The 22,577-nt window shown below is 35.2% G+C and overlaps 1 protein-coding gene across 1 annotated transcript in view; it reads left to right on the forward strand.

The window, feature by feature from the left end:
* The window catches only part of PTPRD (protein tyrosine phosphatase receptor type D), a 369,891-nt gene extending 347,678 nt beyond the window's left edge, over nt 1-22,213 (forward strand). The window contains exons 26-32 of the mRNA XM_063422525.1: nt 2,624-2,909; nt 3,394-3,572; nt 4,817-4,943; nt 5,900-6,025; nt 10,473-10,627; nt 14,544-14,679; nt 17,064-22,213. Coding sequence (XP_063278595.1) covers nt 2,624-2,909; nt 3,394-3,572; nt 4,817-4,943; nt 5,900-6,025; nt 10,473-10,627; nt 14,544-14,679; nt 17,064-17,132 — 1,078 coding nt within the window. The 3' untranslated portion in view covers nt 17,133-22,213. The remainder of the gene's footprint in view (nt 1-2,623; nt 2,910-3,393; nt 3,573-4,816; nt 4,944-5,899; nt 6,026-10,472; nt 10,628-14,543; nt 14,680-17,063) is intronic.
* The last annotated feature ends 364 nt before the right edge of the window (nt 22,214-22,577 follow it).

The following is a 22,577-nucleotide window of genomic DNA, read 5'->3' on the forward strand; positions in this document are numbered from 1 at the left end:
GGAATTATCATGGTTAGCAGATGAAAGGGAATTTTTTTTTGTATTTCAGTGGCGTATTAGTGAGGATTCAAGCTGTATGGCTTCCCAGCAGCATCATACCATATAAATAGACTGTGTGATAGTAGAAAAGAAAGAGAAATGGGTTAAAAAATTAGGATAGGATCATTTCTTTTTTGAAATAAGCTGTTGTAGTTTGGAGTTAGAAGATACTGGGGGCAGGAAGGGCACATTTCATAGAGGAATTAAGTTAAAATCTGCGTAGCACTAGTTCCATTTTTATGTGGAAAGGAAGAGTAGTTTGGTAGGCACATAGCTCATTTATAACAGGCAGAACTAGAATGTAGTGAACACTTTAGGACAGTAAAACATCTTGCTGCATGTTGCAGAGATGTGTGTCAGGAGCCCAATGAAGCCAAATACCTCCATAAATGTTGTATGTCAGCCCCTTCATCCTTACTATGAAATGAGTGCATAATAATGTGTTTGGATCTGCTTTCATGATCTTCACAACTTTTACACAAACCTGTAGACTAGCAAATATCTTCTGTGCTAGAGTATGCTAATACTCAAATAAAATACTCTTTGAGTTTGCTTATGGAAAAATAAGTATATAAATGATAGTAAAAGACATGAAAAGAAAAACTAAAAGTTTTTCATTCCAGCTGAAGGTGCGAGCTTTTAGCTGGATTGGGATTTTGCAGTTGTGGTCTGCAGGTACCCAGTGACCTTTCTCACATTCAACCTGAAAAAATGGCATATCCAGTTATAAACATGATGTTGGAACAGCAGTTTAATACATTACAGGAAAAAGAACCATATTCTAGATTACTGAGAAAATCTGTACTGCCAAACGTTCATATTTCTCACTTGGCCCACACTTATTAAACTGATGAAAACTGAATGTGAGGAGCAATCATTGAAGGAATCATTTAAAACTTGATATAAACCAATCTGACATACAAATGTGTACTACTTCTTTTGATTTCTGTTACAAGAAAAAAATAAAACTCTCAAAAACACCACAATAGTGAGACAGCTTTTTGAGGTTTTCTCCATGATTTTGAGCCATGTTAATGTCAACAGGTTTTCCTGAAATGCAGGGCTTCATTATACAAGTTAAATGAACTACTGTTTAGTTAGGATAGCCATCATTTTGTTTCTCTATTTTTCCTTCTCTACAACTCCCACTGATGAATATCAACGATAGGTAAATTTTTTTAAACTCAGAATACTGGTTAATTCTTGTCAGAGTGGCATCTAAGAAAGTTGAGATTGATATATTTGGTCTGTTATCAGAAGTCCTCAGCTATCTAAAGGGGATCTGCTGTTTGGAGAAGTAGTCTATGGCAAGAATATGTGACTAACAATATGTAAATGTGCTGTCTTAGAAAGAAGACTTACCTCATATAAGATAAAATAGCTTTCTGTTCTGTACTGCCTTCTGATTTTGTTATAAGGAAATTCAGTTTGCTGGCAAAGATTCTTAAGGTGTCATGCATGAAATAAATGTTTGACCTTGCTAATCGATTTCAGGATGGACTTATAATATTTAATATCTCTGGAAAATACAGAAACTGTGAGAAATTTTGGGTTTTATATAGTTGTACTCTAGAAGCTGGATTATAATTATTTCTGTTTCCTTGTATTTATACTGAAAAAATTGCAAAAGTTTGTGGGGTTCTTAAATATTCTTAATTTAGCTAATCTCAATGTCTTGAGGGTTTATAAACTGTTGTCTGCTATACTATGTACTTCATTTTCAGTCACTAACAGAAAAATGTTAGGCATTTAGAAAGCTTGAAACTATCATTTATTGTTACAGTCATGATGTGATCCTGGACAGAAAAACAATGTACAAACCCCCGTTACATTTTATACTTTACTTTTGTTTAGCTACATGTGTGCAAGTAATTGAAACCCAGCTTCTTAAATTTCAATCTGACACATGGCTGCAAAAGGGTGGTCTGATTTGATTGTGTACAGTTTGCATCCAAACAGTTGGATCTCCCCCAGCCTACAGCTATCACAGCATTGCAAAGACTAACAGTGTGTCCTAACCAAGTGAAACAGCAAAGGGCAGAACAAACTGTGCTAATAGAAACCCCATCAGCAGGGTTGGGAGATGGGTGGAAGGCTTACCAGCCAAGTACGATAGAAATATGTAAGACTCATTTTCTGTTAGATTATTGTTTGCCAATAAATTTACCTCTGTAAAGAGAATGGCAACAACAGCATGTTTAATGACTTAGAAATCATGCTACAAATACAGCTTGAGTTCTTAGAGGATTCATCGTCTCCTGTAATTTCCATTTTTAAGAACATACATTTTGAGAACATGCTGCAAGGTGTTTTATTTCTGTTATAGTCCAACCTGAAACTGCAAGATGCAAACATCTCATATATAAAAGCAATCTGTGTTCTCAATTGCTTGTAATGGATGTTTAAGGAGTTTACTTATTTCAAGGCACTAACCTCTTCCATAAAAGCTGATGTTCATGTTCAGAAACATGTGCTGTTTAAATCAGCATTACAAAACTTAAAACTTGAATGACGTAAAAGTAAGCACAGTGAATGAAGCAGTCCATGTTTTCTCTCCATGTTTTCTCGTGTTCATTTCTTTTAGTGCTGGAGTCGGCAGGACTGGCTGTTTCATTGTGATAGATGCCATGTTAGAGAGAATAAAGCATGAAAAGACTGTAGATATTTATGGCCACGTAACTCTAATGAGAGCACAGAGGAATTACATGGTTCAAACTGAGGACCAATACATCTTTATCCATGATGCACTGCTGGAAGCAGTGACATGTGGAAATACCGAAGTGCCAGCCAGAAACCTGTATGCATATATCCAGAAGCTGACACAGATAGAAACAGGCGAGAATGTCACAGGAATGGAACTGGAATTTAAGGTACTGGGATTTTATGTTGTGGGTAACCAAAACCAAATGGTCTAACGTTAAAGCTGCTCTGTTCTCCACCAGTTGTTTCCAGTAATCAAAAGATAAAAGACACCATTTGACTAAAATTTTAATTTAGGAAGATGGTTCTTTGTAAAAAGTACAGTTCAGTTCTCAATAGGTGTCTGGACAAGAACTGTTCAGTTGAGGGTGATTTAACTGTGCTGTTCCTTTATTGTTTTTATATCTTGAAATATATGTTTCTGTAGTGGTTTAATATTGGAATTTGTCCAAATACATTAGTGGAGCAGACATTGTACTTGTATAAGGTATTAAAGAAGCTTTACAAATATTTGGGTAATGCAGTAGAATATGGAAAAATAAGCATCTGAAATTGAAATTATTCATTAATGGCTACTGAACAGAGATTATAAAACTTTATAGTGTCACTTGCCTTGTTATGCTTGGCCATAATTGTTCTCATTGTTTTCAACAGCGTCTTGCTAGCTCTAAGGCTCACACTTCGAGATTTATCAGTGCCAATCTTCCATGTAATAAATTCAAAAATCGCCTTGTCAATATTATGCCATATGAATCCACAAGGGTATGCTTGCAGCCCATCCGAGGAGTAGAAGGCTCTGATTACATTAATGCCAGTTTCATTGATGGATACAGGTACAAATAGTGATGTGTTTTTCTCTGTGCTGTTTAAAAGTTTACAAAATTGTTCATTGTAATTACTTTGAAGATAACAAAACTTAGTATTGAAATCTAGTAAATTTTTTTATCTGTTCAAGGGCATGTTTGGTCGGGTGATTAAAGGATTTGTATTTTTACCGCATGTAATATAGAAAAATGTTGTAAATTACATAGAATCTTAAGCATTATATTCTTATCTTTGTTTAAGCCAATGAGAGCTCTCAGTATGCTTTACATGCCGAACATTAATCAGATTTTAAGCATGCTCATGATTTGGGCCCCTGTTTCTTCACAGTTATTCTGCTTAAAAAGATGTATAGAAGTAAGATACAGGAGATATACTCTGTCAAAGTGTCAAAATGATAACCTGTGGTCTTGGAACACTGACTAAGACTTGACCTAACTACCCAAAGCCTTTTGTATGTAAACAGATGTGCAGCCCACCGGCATCTTTGTGACAACGTGCAAAATATGCCCTCAGCTGACTTAAAGAAGCTGGTTGAAAAAGCCATGAAAGGGAAATGGCATTTTTTGCCTATGTTTGCCATAGTTTAGGTGTGTCTGAGCATCCATATCCACAGAGATAATTTTCTGAGCCTCAGCTCATAATCGAAAATAAACTTCATCTCCACTGTCACCCACAAAGGTGACTGTTGCTTGAAAGAAGTAAGAACAACACAAACTGGTCATCTTCTTATAAAGCTGTTGACCCAATCTTTTAACAACTTGGTGGTAACTTCTACTGGTAAGATATTAGGACCTGGAAATTCACACTCCGTTCCCAAATTTTCTTCCTGCCTTACTTTTGCTGGAGGCATCAGACTGTTGAAATGAAGTTAATAAAGAAACTGTTTGATGCTATAATTCCTAAACTTAATAGATTGTTAGACAGTTATTTCTATAAAATGAACCAGCACAACTAAGTGTTTCTTAAGTGCTTTTTACAGCACACAAAATTGAGCAATTAGAGTTGCATTAAAATTTAAATAATAATGATAAAGTCATACATCATAATATTAACAAAGTAATTTTCCTCTCAAAGTTCTAAAAATAAAAAGCTATAGTTTGATTAAAAAATCATAATAAGGATTTAATGTGCTCATTATTAATAGTGTATACATTTTCCTCCAGATAATGTTTTCATATAAGCAGAGAACATGAGCATAAATCCACTTTTTTGATTAAAATAATGCTCTTAATTTACTTTCTTTTTTACATAGACATCAAAAAGCTTACATAGCTACACAGGGTCCTTTAGCAGAAACAACTGAAGACTTCTGGAGAATGCTCTGGGAGCATAATTCTACAATTGTGGTCATGCTCACTAAGCTACGAGAAATGGGCAGAGTAAGTACTGCTCTAATATTCCTTTACTAAAATGTTGGTCACAGCAGCTCTTTTCATTAAAATATTTAATTGTTAGGAATATCTAAAGATGAGAATTTTGGTTCCTTTTCCTTTTGAAAAAGGAGTGGCCTTCCTGGTTGCTACTGAGTTTTTCCAATCTGTTGGTGTTTTGCAATAGACAAACTAGACATGGCGTGGGTTTTGTGGGACACACTGAGATTCAGCAAGTGGGTTTGAATGCTGCTGTTCCAAGGTGTGCAGAGAGACCATTGCTTGTCTATTGAAAAAGAAACATCTCTTATTTGGAAACTCCACTTTTGCAGCATCTCCTTGTAAAAATGTTAAAAGAAAGTGTGGTATTTTTTAGATCTGAATGTCTTCTGTGTTCTGTGATGTACATTAAACTTCAGCCCACAATTTACAGTTCTAAACTCATTTCATTGGTACTCTGTATACTGGAAAGAATGAAGCAGTCTCCTATCTGGACAGGATTATGTCAAAAGAAAGCTGGCATCTGATAAGTGAAATCTGAGTTAGGCCGTGTCTGAGAGAATAGAGATTATTCAGAACATGGCTGGTGGATGCAGAGATAGAGTCATGACTGAGGCTGGGGGCACTTGCTCCAACAAGCAAAAAGGAAGAAAACTGAAGGTGGTATCAAGATTTTTAAACTGAAATAAAAATTCACCATCAGATTAAGGATAGCTCATGTCACTGATAGACAATTAAACTGAACAGAAGTATAAGCAAGTTCAGATATTTAGCAACCAATGAGAAACCCTTTGCAGTGCAGTACTAAATATTTTTTACTCTACACCAACACAAGCAGCTCATGTTCCTGTCACTATTGGCACTTTCCATGAATATTATACTTAGCTGAGTAAAAAAGAGTTTATACCAATTTATGGTAATGCTCTCAAATAATAGGAAATGTATTTTACTTTGTTATTTCATAGGAAAAATGCCACCAGTACTGGCCTGCAGAGCGTTCAGCCAGATATCAGTATTTTGTGGTAGATCCAATGGCAGAGTACAACATGCCACAGTATATTCTGAGGGAATTCAAGGTTACAGATGCAAGGGTAAGTCAAGATAACATTATATTTGTTCCCATAAATTTAAAAGAAAATGTCTATTTTTTTCTGGTTCTTTTCTTTCTCTATGTCTTGGGTTTTTTAATTTTTTTATTATTATTAAGAAAGCCCTAGAGATATACATTCTACAAGCAATAATAAAAAAACAGATGAAGTTATTTTTAAATAAATGGGATCTTTCTGTAGGAATGATTGACTTCATTCAGATCTAGCATCTGGGCAGCACAGTTTTATAGTTCTGAACTAATTGTGCCAAAATACATTGGATTATTTGAGCACCATTTTTCTCTTTTTCTTCATTTTCCCCTTGATCATTATTGGGTACATTTTTTACCACAGAGTGTTGTTTGGTTGTTTTGCACCACCCTTCAGGCTGAGTGAGTATGAAGGTTAATGCACTGAGATTTTGAAACTGCAGAGCAAATGACATTCATATGAGAATCTGGACAAGTTTTGCACATTATAATTTGATTTTTCACAGAGCATATTTTCAGCTCTATAGTATATCTGCAGAGTAGATACATGCAGCTGTGACCTTAGCATCCTCATTTTCATACTTCATTTCTTATCTGAATTCCTGAGTCCAAAACTGAGTACTCATATAAGATAAAACGTACATAAACTTTTAATATGTGTTTGGCATTTCTCAGACTTGATTTCTAACACTTCAGTCTGCATGGAAGAAAAACACACTGCCAGCCTCTGTTTCTCTAGACACTGTGGAATAGTACTTGTCCAAGCAAAATAGCAGGATGTACTGTCCAGGAACAACAGGAGTGGCTAACAAGAGTTGCCTGTCAGCATCTGAGATATTAGAGTTCCTCATGGTTAGCTAGACTACTGCTTTTAAGGTGAACTTCAAGTAAATTTGGATACTATTGGTAGTATTGTATGAAGTCAGCATATGAACCATTTGTCTGGCAAATGAGATTTAGGTGTAGGTTTTTTGTAAAGAAACTGTAGATACATTTGATCTGATTTTCATTCCATTTGAAACGTACTAAGGATCATATGACTCATAGCTTCTCTAACCTATTTGTGCTTAACAAAAGTGGAGAATAGGCTCCATTTTAGAAAGACTATCAGTCTTTAAACACACTTGTGAGCAGAGATAGTCAAATCCAATTTCACTGCATATATCCTGATAGTTTTAATTGATTTCCTATTAAAAATCTCTCTCAAGATGGAAGAGTTATTGTGTGACATAGTTCACAAAGCTCTGATCACAAAAAGCCATAGCTGAAATTAAAGTGTCTCCAAACATTTTATATTTTAAGAAAGTTCTTTCAAGACTTTCTATTGAAGTAGAATACTTAAGTCTGCTAACCTACAGATATCAAACCAGTAAAAAATTATCAAATAATTAAATCATTAAATTTGCCAGAACTAGTTTTATTTGACATATTTTAATAAACCTCTCTTAGAAAGCATTAAGCACATTGAAAGTCCTGGTATGTGATTTTACTATCACATGTTTTTGTTTCTCTAATCTTAAAAACCTCTTAATCTTGATGGTCCAAATTTTGTTAAACTCCTTGGTGAGCTTACAGCACCACCCTAAATTTTGTAGTTATGCTGGAAAACTATAGCTCCTTCTAAATTTACTGGACGAAGTAGGAAATAGTTACCAAAATATACAGTATAGTTTTCCTCTAGGTAGGCTTTTGTGGCTGCCGCACCCAGTAATTGATATCATTTGACTAGATTGTTGCACTCAAAGAAGAGTAACGCTGGAGTGATTGCAAACATCCTCGCTCCCTCTCATCTCCAAATCCATCTGTACCATAACAATGCCATCCATGCTCTGGCAGAGCCAGGATGACCAGTTACTCCACAGGCACAAAAACTGAGGCACTGCACCTGTGTGGGTGCCAGCAGCAAGTGTCTGATGTGGAATCTCTTATTTCTGAAACTGAACTGTAAGTTGTCAAACGGTGAAATTGACCTCTGTAAAGGTTTCAAGTTATTGCTTCTGACTGCTTTGTACTCACTTTCTCTGGAAACTCAAGAGGTCAATATGTTGGGCCAGTCTTATTTAAGGCTAAGCTATTAGTGATGGCTATAGGAGAGTATTATAAATTCTAGAGCCTAATAAAAAGACAATTGAATATCCCCTGTGAGGAGGAAGAATAAATCCAAATGCTAAGCCACTAAATAGGATGATACATTAAAAACCCTCTGTGCCTCATAGGGATCTGAAAGCACTTATTTTGATAACTAACTCTGCAAACTGTCACAGTATTTGAAAGTAAAGATTTTAATAAAATTTGGCATTTGTATCTGGACTGCTGTTGGCAAGAATCTCATTAAAAGAAATCAACACTCTTTATAATGTCAGTAGCAGAGGGAACTGTAAGAAATTGCAGATCAGTTCCCAATATGCTTTAATGCTAGTCTAACACAGACTAAGTAACTTTACTTCTCTCCTCATTAAATAACATTAAACAAAAGAGGTTATTGTCGTTTCACAGACTTGCATTGGAATACCAAGTTACTGAAATCATGAAACATACTAATACAGTTGATATATACTCACCAAAAAAGAAATAATTCCCATTAGATCTATTTATGACAGAGAAGTATGTTAACTTCCCAGTGACAGACTGGTCTTGAGTAAATTAATGTATTTCTTACTTTTTCTGCCTGGAAAAAGTTATTGTTATATAGTGTAAGTCATATCAGGGTCAGAAATTACTGAAGAGTTTCCATCTCCTTAACAACATGTTGCAAGTAAGTCAGATTTCAGCTTTTCTTTCCTTATTTTAGAAGAACAGAAGGTTATTTTGAAGGGAATCAACCTGTACTTGTGTCTTCTTGATAAATTTATATCATGTGCCTAAGGCTATCTGGAGGATGCAATTTCATTATGTCTTTTTTGTGGAAAATGGGATTACAGAAACCATTATCAGAGATGTTTGTATTAACAAAATACCATTTTGGAAGTAAACATTTAGTTCTTTGTGTTGATACCCATAAGAAATCAAATAGGGTGAACGTTTTCAAACATTACATATTTGTTTAAGTGGAGAAAAGTGTTTCACAGGTACAGACTACTAAATAGTTACAGTCATCTAGTGGAAGTAGACAGTATGGGTTTCCTGTCATGGAGTAGTTGCTGGTACACAAACACTTTTTGTCTGTTTTCCTCACTCATCTGGTACACAGGAGGTAAAATTCCACAGAATCAGAGTAAATTTAAAAGCAAAGTATTGGCGTCTCCTTTTATTATATTTAAAATAGCTTTTATATTATTTCAAAGGTCTGTAACAGCTGAATGCTTGTGGTCCAAGGAAAAAGAGAGAAAGATTGTTCTTGTCTCCAGCATAACTTGCTGCTTTTTGAGGGGAATCTCCAGTAATAATTTCAATTTTTAATTTCTTTTACTTAGAAGAAATTTCAATTTTTCATGAGTTTCACGTAAAAGAAGACCATATTGAAGACATGACAGGGTGGGTGCTTAGAGAACATGATCTCTAGAGACACCAGTTAACATCAGTACCACATATTGCCATGATTTTGAACATTTCAGCTATGCAGATTGACAATGTCAAAATCATCAGTGTTTGAAAATGCAGAACAAATTTTCTTTATCCATTTGTATTGCATTTTCCTGTGTCCTGACTTTTTTCACGTTAAGTAGGCCTATAGCACAAATTGGCATTTAGTAGCCACAGTGGCTTCATTATGAAAATAGTTATGATGCTGTATTCTGCACTTTAAAGAAATGCTGTTAGTATTCCTAACCATGGGGGTTGTAGAGCTTCAGATAGTTTGTTTTGAGAAAGGAAGTCTTTCCTCTCAATTTTAACTAACTCCAAGCTGTTAATGAAGTAAATGAACCATTATTGAAGGGAAATTTGTTAAACAACTGGCTTGTTTATCCATCTTCTTCCAGGAGAAGTGTTCACGTCATAAAAAGCAGCTTACTATTAAAGATAACATCTGCAAGGAGGGCAATGACTAAACAAGTCTTATCAGTAAAGGTACCCTGCTGTGAAGTAGTTGAGCATATCTCAAAAATGGAAAGTCAGATTAGATGACCTTATTCTGCCTGATCTGTATATAAAGGAATTTGTAGTCCACAGGATTCAAAACATAGCATACCAAAGAAGTCACATACCCTGGTGGGGTTGTTATGTCTTTGGCCTGAGACACACTTTTACACCATCAGAATGCAGGACAGCTCTTCTATGCAGTGCAGCAGAGAATCCATGCAATATTGTTAATGAAACTAACAATAAACAACTTCCGAGCCAATACAAAAGCTTCAGGCAGCAGCACTGCAAGTGAAAGGGTTTCCATAAATGTGATCTTAGCCATTCCCCAGCTCCTCTCAACATCCTTACTTTGTGATTGTCTTTGTGATTGTTGGCTGGCCAGCTTTAAGCCACAGCAACATTCTTTTGTGATACATTATTTGTGTCTTCTGTTAAAGGACGGTCAGTCCCGAACAGTGAGGCAGTTCCAGTTCACTGACTGGCCAGAACAAGGAGTGCCAAAGTCTGGAGAAGGATTTATTGACTTCATAGGCCAAGTGCATAAAACAAAAGAGCAATTTGGTCAGGATGGACCAATTTCTGTTCATTGCAGGTAAGTAAACAAAGCTTAAAAACAAATTATATGCAGATTTGGGGTTTTTCCGAAGCTGATTCCTGATTGTGGTGAACCTGTATATTTAAACAACATTTCAGAGGTGAACTACCATAAAATACAATCAAATAGAGGATCTAAAAAGGAACATAATGAACTGCTTTAATGAAATGGGAAATGTTCTGTGATACTCCATTTGTATAGAAATGGTTCTTCAGAAATGTGTGGAAACACATGATTTTTTCGCTTATAAATGCCTCCAATGCAGTGTAAAAGCAGTCTGGTCAGTGCTCACACAGAAGACATAGAACGAGCCTTATCACAGGCTGCTACATCTGATTTTTTTTCCACTAGAATTTGAAAGTGAGGCTTTTATTTTGGTGGGAATTATTAGCTGCAAGCAAGCTAGTTACAGCTCAGTAGCACATTAGTAGCAATCAAGATGAGGCAAAAATAAAAGGTAGCTATCTCAAGAAAGGAATGGAATAGAAAATGGTGTTTAGAAATTTTTCCTGTCAAAGAAATAATTGAGGTTTAAGTTGATGAGTTCTAACTTCAGAACTTAGTGCTCATTTTTGATGTGATGACTTCCCTCAATTCCTTTGCAATTGATATGCAGATGAAAACAGCTTGCACAGTGGTTATGAATAATCCAGCATGGGCTTTTTAATATTATTTTATTTTTTATTTATTTTCTCTACAGTATTCTAGAGTCTATAGCAGATGGCCAAAAATAATATCTTTATCTTTTATCTCTTATTTAATAAATTGTTTTCTATAAATTCCGTTAGGATTTTCCATATTCATTTTTGTAATATGATTTTTTGGTAGGTTATTATTTATATAACAGAGATGCAAAGCACTGACACAAGTTGCAAGTCCTTACTGCAAGCCAACTAGTACCCCAATACTATCATCAAGATAAATTAACGAATTTCCTAGAGCCTAGTAAACAGGGGAGAGAAATTCTCATTTTTCCAAAGTCAGGACTAAACAGAAGTTGAATTCTGATCTGAAAGACAGACAAAATAAATGTATTGGAATACTTCAATCATACTTTCCTTGTGTGCCTGAATTTTTTTATGGCCTGCTGAGGAGAACAGCATTTCAGAGCACTGGTTGGGATTCATTACACAAGGGATATGAAGGACAACCCAGATAAGAATAAGCCTTATTCTTCAGCATTAATGAGTTTTGAGAGGACAGGAGTAATAAGCAATATTTATGCCTTTATGCAGATAAGAAAGCAAAGTGGTATTGTTCTTCTAGGTTCTTTGTACCATGCAGACTTGTCCACTTGTGACTACTGTGAATACTGCTTACAGTACATTATATATCCTCCCAAATGGATATGATCTTTCATGGCAAAATTGTGGATTTCTACCACTGACTTTACTAGAAACAATGTCAAATCCAGTGTAACTAATCATGGCTTGGTTTTTAAATGTCTTTATCATTTTTGTAATGACAATTTAGGAATTGGCAATGCTAATCATCATTGCCAGTGTTAGCTTATATGAATAGGAAGTGTTCTAGCAAATTTGTAAGTTTGTTTCTTTCAGGAAGCCCAAGATCCTGGATACCTGCACTTTCCTAGTCTCTGATGAATAACTGAAATAATGCCTCCGGTTTGTACCATGATGAGTTTAACAGTGAACTAAAACTCCCCTAGTTTCACTTCCTTTGTGTCTTCTTCACACTCTACACAGAGTTTCTCTGTTACACAGAGAAACCCACACAACCCACAATTCAAATTTTTGTCTTTCCCTAGCATTTTAACAAATAGGTCAGTGTGTTGAATTAAAAAATATCTAACCTCATGAGACAGATACTTAAGACTATTTAAGAGAGCAAAGGACTGTTCATCTTGAAGCAAAATTTTCACTTCAACCAATATTAGATATTTATAGTCTTTTTATTCCAGCTTTTAGCTCAAGAGTGGGGGAGAACATTCCCAGAATGTATTCAAGATGTATTTGTAGTCATAAACTCTTCTCTCTCACAAAAAATCAATACATCCACATAGTTCATTAAAGCATCTTAACTTTGATTTCTATTCTAGATTATAAATCACTGTGAGTCATAACGCATCATGAAGGATTTCTTTAACTTTACTCTAGAAATCCTAAGCATTTTTGGATGGGAACTGTTCCAATGTTAAAGTGTGCTTGCCACTCTAAGGAGAACAGGATCAATTTCCTACTGGCTTTTCTCAAGATGTTACACTTGATGACCAGTTAGGATTTGCAAGCATTGAGATCTTTCCATATTACTGTCTCTTCCTCATTAAATAGTGTCTTCAGATACTTGATAATTTTTTAAGTACACAAGACAACAAATAAATTTCTTTCTTTTGCTGGAGATTTCTGTGTAATTTTTTAGAGTAACACAGATTTTTCTAGTGTATGAGACCAGAAATCCTCATAGAAGTTGATTTTTTTTTTTTAATGGCAGAGCAGGAATGGGAACAAGGAGAATGTATGCCTTCATTCTGCTGGTCATTTTCTGGACTACTTAGTTTAGATCACACTGTCATCAGGTCTGTTAAGTTCAAGCTTGTTCCAATGAGCAGGTTCCAGGGTTTTTCAGGATGTTTCTTAACTACTGGCTGTCTAATTTACCTCATCAGGTACCTTACATTACAACTGCTTTAGATGTCCAGAACTGTTGTTATCCTGTATAGGTAAATCATCACTGACAACATGATATTCTGCCAAGTGGTGTGTCAGTTGTCCTTTGGCTTCAGCAATCTGAAGGCACACGGCCCAGGCAAAATTGATAAATCCAATTGCATATGTCTAATAGCCCTAGAAGTGCAGTGACCTAGACCAAACACTAAAATGCCATCATACAATTTGAACATTCAATTTCCACACTAGTTTCATGAGTTTGCTGGATTTCTCTCATAGTTCATATGAACATTCGAGAGTTCTTCAGGATTTCCTTGTTCACGCTGTTCTATTCATCTGTCTAGTGAATAGGTCTCATAAATTCAGCTTCTCCAGGTTACTTGGCTAGAGAAAACCTTGTGAAATTATTAGCATCAACAGTGAGAAGACAAGGTGCTTAGTTTCCACCCACAGAATAGTTCAGACTGAGAAAGTCTTTTTTTCTGTATAGTTACATGTCTCTTTTGCAAAGGATAATCCTCATGAATAAGTGGTTGTTTAATTTTAAAATCTGACAGCTATTGGCTCTATTGATGGCAAGAATTTCCATCACATCTTGAGGGTTAAAGCTAATAGCAGAAACCTAGGACAGAACAGAGAGCAAGCAAGCTGTATATAATCAGAGAAGATTTTTAAGACTAATGTAGATAAACATGGTAAATGCATATCAGCATTGGAAATCAAAGATCCAGACTGCCAGACTGGAATAGGGCCTGAATTGAAATTTTTCTCTGTCTATTATTTGAATTGGAGCACATATGAACAAGTTCAATATTAAATGAACTTCCATACTTCTGACTCAAAGGAGAAGGTAAAATAACACCATGAAGATATACAAAACAGGACTTGTACATGACAAACTAAAATAAAGCAAGCAGTAAAATGCATTTTGGCTTAATTTTCTCTTGTCAGTTCTAATGTATGTTATTGGCAATAAATGTTAACATTTGCCTTCACCGTGCACTGATCATTGTATATCTGGATGAACAAACCAGGTCACTTTGCAAGGAAGACTGGAGAGTCATATGTGCTCGGTAGATGTAAAGTTAGCTTGAGTGCAGTTATTCTTTTGAATGCAATGTGGTAATTTACTGTGGAATTTTGCTTAGTGAGCCTTTCCCCATATAGAAATTTGTACACATATGGTGGGTTGTAACCGCAAAGAATTTGTCGGCCAATTCTTTCAGCATTAACTGTCAATTAACATTTGTTTTTACCTTTTATTTTCTCTTCATTCTCTTCCACAGTGCGGGTGTTGGAAGGACCGGAGTATTCATAACCCTGAGCATTGTGTTGGAAAGAATGAGATATGAAGGCGTTGTAGACATCTTCCAGACTGTCAAAATGTTAAGGACACAGCGGCCAGCCATGGTACAGACAGAGGTGAGCAAAACAGTATCCATATGCAATGGTGATGGAAAAGAAGTGGAAAAGAAACACAAGCAAAAAGATGCACAGATAGAGACTGTATAAAACATGCTTACTGGTATATTTGAAGTCGTATATTGGCCCTGTGACTACAGGGTAAAATCTGCCGTAAGGGTATTGCGAGGACTATTTCCTGTTACTGCACGAGTTACTGTAAGATGAGGAAGAAAAAAATCATTTCAATAGTAGATCCTAAATTATGGTAGTTCAGAAAATCCATTTGTGAAGCATCACACATTTCTATTTGATCCTTGTTGCCTGGCAGAAATGTGTGGTAGTAAAGAAGCAGGCAATTTTTTTCTGCAAGTGAATCCACTGGTTTTTTTTTTCCTGAAAGCAAGGTCTTGATCATGTCTTCAGACTGAAACTTTATTATTTTCCTGGTTTTTTTAACTTTGTGTTGCCAAGCAAGTGGCTCTTTGGCCTGGAAATCATAATGGTAAATTCAGCATTCAGGATAACTATAGCGTAAATAATATCTATGCTAGTAAGTGTGGCATAGAGAAATAAAGAAAAGGATAATTAGTATAAACCAGTTACCTGGGCCTGTCTGCTTGGAACTCTGTCATGTCATAAAGAATGCTTAAACATTATAATTTAATGTTGTGGTTAATTTTTGCCTTAATTTCTGAGCAGAGGACCTGGACTGAGTCAGAGCCAAAAAGTTAGGAGAACCAACAAAAAGGGCAAAAGAAGGGAAACATTTTAGATCACACATTTATTTATAACTTGATTGACGCTGGCCTTTAAATTAAGTCTGTGAAAATTAAAATCATTCCCCAGAGTTTGCCATTTTCCATAAGAAAATTAATCTTGTTCAGTAGCAGCTGGGCAGTTTTACTTTTAAGAAGACAACTTCATAAAAACTTATATGAAAAATACAGATATTTATTTTTAATCTTGTCAGTTAGCCAAGTAAATCACGGTGACCATACTAAAGAGTTAATTCCATTTCTTTTTCATTACCATCATTCTTCTGGATAAGCAAAATGAAAAATGACTGCTTTCTGTCATTTTGGCTCCAAGAAATAACTACCATATATAGAAAACTATGCTTCTTTGAGCCTACCTGACAAATGCAGAGTTCAATTCTGCAATATATGCTCCCTCCCCATGCTTTGAGTTATTTCCGTGTGCCACCCTTCATCCCCACTGCTGAAAGCAGAAGTGTTGTGTACGCATTTCTTCCAGGATTTTGTGGCAAACAAATCTCTTATTTGGCATTTTTAAACTGGCAGGAAAGCTAATCTTTATTAAACAAAGCACTTCCATGTGGGCTACACATACATTTAAAATTTGGGCATATGTGTAACGTATTCTGCCACAGTTCTAACTATTACAGCTAACAGAAATGAACTATTAGTAATCACACCACCTCAATGAAGCAAATATCTGAATAGTTTCCTGATCTCAGAAAGAATTTTAATTGCGATCTTAACAATTGCAACCTGTTCAGTTAACACATAGCACTATCAGAAAAAGAGACCTCCCTGGTACTTTTGAGCAATTACTTTTCTGTTTTTTTATTTTTCACTTTCTACCATTAAAACCAAGAATGGCAGTTGGAAATAGGTAAACAGATGTGCCATTTTAATCTAAGTGTGTAACATAAAAAAATGTGCAAAAGGACTGCATTATGTAGGTGAGAATTGCACAAAATTACAAATCTTGAATTTGTCACAGGTATAAGCAAATTTCTCACCACACAAAGCTTCTCTCTGCTTCCAGATGTAGGTTGAAATTAAGTCTGCTTTATGTGAATAAGGTCCTTTAGCTCCATATTTCTCTCATAAGCCCTTCTCTTGCCACAGGCCAAGCTATCTTCATCAAAGCCTTTGTTACTGAAAGGCTGATATTCCCTTGCTTTCTTAACATGACTTTTAAACTGACAGTTTTCCATACAGCATTCCATATTAAGGCTATGATGGACCTTTTTACTTAGTGTGTTGTATTAGCTGTAGAATTCATTGTATATTTTGCTACTTATTTACAAATATGTGGGGAAAAGCATCCTAGCATGTTCTGTTAGAAGAAAGCTTCATGCTGATATTGTTATAATCCAGAATAACAGACTCAGTAGTGGATATATAGTCTCTGCACAAAAAGAAGCTGCATTCTGTGTAAAATGTTGTTGCATTAAATGAGTGTCTATCTTCATCTGTTTTAACTCAGAATTGTTCGTTGTTGATGTCAGCAAGTGAATGTTGCTGAACTGCAGATGCCTCTGCAGTATATTTGTTTGTAGCTACAAAAATATTCACTATTATTTAAAAGAAACTAGAAACCAACCAACGAGCTGAGTTTTTATGCTTTTTTTTTTTCTATTTTTCTTTCTCTAGGATCAATACCAGTTCTGCTATCGAGCCGCACTGGAGTATCTGGGCAGCTTTGATCACTATGCAACATAAAAAACCCATTGTGGATTTTTATTGCAGGCCCTTTAAGATCCAGAGAGCCGCTTCTGAGCCATACGATGTGCTTTAGAAGTACTTCTTAACTCTTAGCTAAGGAGCAATTATTGGGGATATATAAAATAAAAAATAATAAAAAAAAATAAACAAATGAACAAAAGTATTGGGGATATATAAAACAAAAGAACAACGAAAAAACCCCACCCAACAAGAAGTATTCCATGTGGACCAAGAATTCACAGTTTAATAACCTAACCATAATAAAAGAATCCTGACCACTGAGGCGTCTGAAGGATATAATTTACAGATACCTCAAGGGTTCGACGTTGGTTGAAGTTAAAGGGAAGAGGAAATTAATCAGAAAGAGCGATCATCTTATTCAGGATTACATGCTTTTGCAAAGAGGAGTTTTGAGAACTGCATTTCAGTGCAAGACATTTGTTGCAAGGTTGGGTTCTGGCTTCTCAAACAAAGCGGACTCTTTACTTCAACATCACCCTTCCCCGTCATACTGCTCATCATAACACTTTAGGGAAAATGTGGGAATGGTTGAAAAGAAAGTCCTTGATTTAGTTTTTTAGTATTGTAAAGATACTGCTGACCTGTGCTTCATTTTTAACTGTGTAAACTTTTTCCTTTTTTTAACAAGAGTTTATCATTCAATGAAGTGAATTAAAGAAAAGGTTGCATAATTGTTAATATTTTTGTTTAAAAATGTAGATTTTTTTTAAGCTGTAGAACTGTTATCTGTAATATTGTGCTGTAGAAATATTAGATACTTGGAAAATTTGCACATTTTTGTGCATTCCTACAGTACCACAGTCTTGTTAGATATTAATTTTGTAGTTTTATTTGGGTTTTTTCCATTAAGAAAATATTCATTGTTATCAGTTAAAGCAAAATGGGGCTTTTTGGTTTCTTTTGGAATCAACAGGGAGGCGCAAAGTATAAAGATGCTGCTAGCACATACACACACACGCACACAGGCACATGCACACTCACACCCTTTCTCTTTTATATATATATATATGTATGTATTACTGTCTACCCTTTTCTGACTCTGTATAGTTGCAGACAATACAGATGGATTCAAATTCAGATTCACACACATGCACATAAACATATCAATCCCTACATACCTGGATTTATCAAAGCATTGGGAATACTGCAATTACATCAAACTACAATTTGATTATCTCTGCATTTTTAAGGTCCATAAAGTTCTTTTACATAGGGAAGTGAGGAATGCACATCATTGATATTTGAACGCCATCTCTATCCCAAATAATATTTCTATCCACGTTTTCACTTGAACACACACACATGCACACATACGGAGCACACACATGCACACGCACACAGAGTATGTGATTTAGGCTTCAAGTGAAGTTCAATATTTGTAACACTATAGTGCAATAAGAAATCATATTATTAAATGTAGGAGGTGTGCATGTGGGAAAGGTCAGTGCATATCCCTTTAGGAGGGGAGAATGTTGTAATATACTAGGTATTAAGATGTTTTAAAATTGTATTCAATAGTATACTGTCTATAGTGTGCGCTATATAATTTACATTTATTGTATGTAACAGGGCAAAGCCAAACACACATTGCTCTGTGAAATCAAATGTTTTGTGGCATACAGCATTGTTTGGGGATGCTGGGGTTTATTTTCATTTTACATTTAGAGTGCCTTATATTTGATGCCTATTTTGAATAGTATTTCTTTAAGTTAGCCTTCATTTGTATTTAGTTTAGTTTGTTTCTATCTCTGTTGTTCTTTCCAAACACTTTAATACATGTACCAAACAATTTTGAAAAATATGCATTTCCAGTTTCTAATCAAGTATGGATGGTAATAAATGATAACCCAAAACATATAGGTAGTCAAGGCCCTTTATCTTTCCATATTTCTAATAACAGAATAGCCCACAAATTGGAAATCTATTTCTGATTGGCTTTTCAAACCCACTTTGTCACTGGTTATAGTGTTATCTGTCATTGCCGAGATGTAGCAGCACAGTAGTAGTAGTTGACATCAGCAGTGCTTATGCATCTTCTTTTTTTTTCCTTTTTTCTTCTTTTTTTTTTTTCCTTTTTTTTTTTTTTTTCTTTTTTTTTCTTTTTTTTTTTTTTTTTCCTTCAAATTTATTTTGGTCCAAATCCTGCTCATTCACTTGTGTCAAAAGAGTGCTAAAGTCTTGCTTTCAGTGGGAAGGTTCATGTAAGGCTAGCAAGACTGAGCCAACATGACATATTGGAGATTGACAGATTTTATTCCAGGAAAAAGGAAAATTCTCTAAACAGCACAAAGTACTTTTTGAGACTCTAGAATGCCATTTACATTGACCTTGGTCACCATGTGTTCTGCCATTGTCAGTACATCAGCATCAAAAAACGCTTTCGTAGGGGTTTCAAATAGGAGCATTGCTGTGGTTTCTCAATGTGGCTTCAACATTTTTTGTTCTTCTTCCAATTTTCCCACTCCTATGAGAACTAAAAATAAGACCAAACTCCAGCAATTGTATTTGAGCACTTTTGTAATGAAAAAAAAAACCCAAACCAAAAAAATCATAACAGAAAAATGAATATATATATATATATATATATATATATATATGGAATAGAAGTATTATAGAAGGCTACCTCAGAATGAGATTCTATAACTTACACCTGAACCAGAGAAGAATGTGCACTATGCTTCTTTCTCTTCTTCTTTCTTGACTTATACATTGAAATAATTATTGAAGTGCCAGGTTATGTAGTGTGGTTACGTTCTTCAACTCAAATACAGGAAATCAGAAATATAAAACAAAGTGTCGTTTTGAAAACATAGACTAAGGAAGGTTCCTGCACACTGGATCTCTACAAAGATCTGTGCATTTTCCCTAGTAGACTGTCTTGCAAGCTCCAAAGAAAATAAGGGAGTAAAAGAAATACAAGATAGCAGAGCCAATTTGTGAGAAAAACTGTTGTACAACTAAATACTCCTTTCAGGTTTTGTGTTTCTTACAATAGCTCTTAGCATCATTGATGTGCATTCCACTTTCTGTATTATAATATATGCATTATACAGTTAATTTAAATTGTGAGCATCTTTGTCTACATACATCATACATTTCCAAGCTTAAAATTGGTTTCATCAGCATAACCAGTACGGTGCTATTATTTACATTTGTATGTGTAGTTATGTCTAATTTTGTAATTAGTTGCAATGGGAAAAAACCACAAAATATATAAAAATGATTTATACAGAAGTTTAATTTAGCTCTTTTTTAAAAGGTTATTTGAGTGGTTAGATAGCGGAGAAGTGGTTAGATAGCGGCCGGGGGAAGGAGTGACCCTCTAAGGAGATTTGCACTTTCTATATATACCTTTGTACTATGCACTGCCCTATTGATTCTACACCCAATAATAACTTGAACCCATCTGTAAGAAATTGCTTACAAAATCCACTTGTATGTATTAAAAAGACACAGAACATGTAAAAAGGAAAAAAAAAAGCAACTGCTTTTTTTTCCTTTTATTCTTTCCCATTTTTCTTTATGTTTCTTTTTTTCTTTTTTCTTTTTTCTTTTTTTTTTTTTTCCTTGGTGCCCTGATACTCCACAGATATCAGAAGGCTGCAGGTCTCATTATAACCATCCGTTATGTGGCTTTGCCATTCAAGCTTGGAGTGTCTTTACAAAGATAATAAAAACTTGTGTTCTTTGCTCTTGTTTTGGATGCATAGACTGAAAAACTTTAAAAAATTACCTTGTAAAATGGCTTGTTAAAAAAGATACAATTACCTCTAATTAGTAGTACGCGTAAATGTTTTACAGAATGAAAGGCGTGCTTTTTATTTTCTTACTTCGTTACATTGGTGGCAAAAGAAAGTCTGTATGAAAATCAGTTCTTTGCTGACACAAGTTCCATTTGTTACAGATGAATTCTAATAAAATGTCAGTGTTATGCAGCCCTGGTCTTCTTTCTTAAGCAGTACTTTTGAAATCAAAACTTGTTTGGTCCCTCTTGGTGATAAAGGAGTTTAATTGGAACTACAAAGCAGTCATTAATCTTCCTAATTAGCTGCTGGACAGTGGAAAATACATTCTTAGGTTAGCAAATATATATCATCTTCAGCAGCAAGCTTTGAGACAGCATATGCAAACCCTTTGGCAGAAATTCTCATAGCTTCATGAGCTTAATTGAAATTATCACACTTTACATGCCTCTGGAGTTCCTCTTTGTGCTTTAGAAATGTATCACTACACTGAGAAAATAGATTTCACTCCATTCATAGATGCAACTCAAAGAGGGCAAAATGTCCACACATTTGAGGTGAATTGTGAATTTTTAATTCCCGCAGATTTGGCAGCTTCTGGGGTAAATCCAAAGTCAGTTGTCAGAATTCAGTTACTGAAATTGTGGCAAGCTGTCGTGACTTTTGACTGATTTCTTTTATGCAGTGTATATGCACTGAGTGCAAATGTGAGTCTGTGAGGTTACTACCCAGTTACTGTGGTAGAGTTTTTGAACACACTGGAGAAGTTTTAGGTGAATAAGCACACCAGGTGTATTGAGGCAAGCTACAAGGGGCATGGCATGGCAATCTACTCATAGAAAACAAGTCTTACTCTGTCTGCTTGTTTTGAAAGAAGGCAGGTTCTGTCTCCAAGATTACTTTGTAAGGGAATACAAGTCTATTAGCAATTAGTATTAAGTATATGTTAATAAAGCATTCTCTGTGCTGGAAGGATGTGCAAGACATTTAACATTAGGGTGATTTCTAAGAACGTGTATTGTTCTTGGCCTAATTTCCACTTTAAGACGGTGATAATAATGTAAATGTGAAGCCTTGGTATCCTTACAGAGGCCTATTAATGTTTTTCCACTGACTTCTGTGGATTTTACAATTACTGCATTGCAGGCTGCCTTTGACTTGAACCTTTTTTGCGTAGTCTGTGCAAGGTGGTTTAGAGCTGTGTTATGTAAGGGTTTCTTTAACTATCTGAGTGGCTTTAGATGGTACCCTTTAATGTCAGCATTGACTTCTTTGGATTTTCCTGTTCTGTGCGTCTAGCATGGACCATAATAAAGTGTGAAAATGAATATTGACAAAAATATTTGGCTGTGTATGGCTTAATAACTTCTAAGTTAACGGGGTTTTAAACAAAGTAGTTCTAATTCATGATCAACACAGAAAAAAGATGTCACTTCAAGATCATTACTGCTCAGAAATGCAGTTGAGTTGTGAAATTAACCCATCTTAAAGCAAAGCAACAGCTACAGAACTTCAAACAAAACAACATTTACATCTTTTCAGTATTATATAATCCCTTGGGCCAAATTCCCAAATTCCAAGAATCTATAGTGTTCATTTGTGCTAGTATCTCTTCAAATGGGTCAGTCTTGATTTCCATCTATAAATTTACCCATTGCCTGCTTCTCCCAGTCTGTGC

The sequence above is a fragment of the Prinia subflava genome, chromosome Z (assembly GCF_021018805.1).
Source record: "Prinia subflava isolate CZ2003 ecotype Zambia chromosome Z, Cam_Psub_1.2, whole genome shotgun sequence".
Taxonomy (NCBI): Eukaryota; Metazoa; Chordata; class Aves; order Passeriformes; family Cisticolidae; genus Prinia; species Prinia subflava.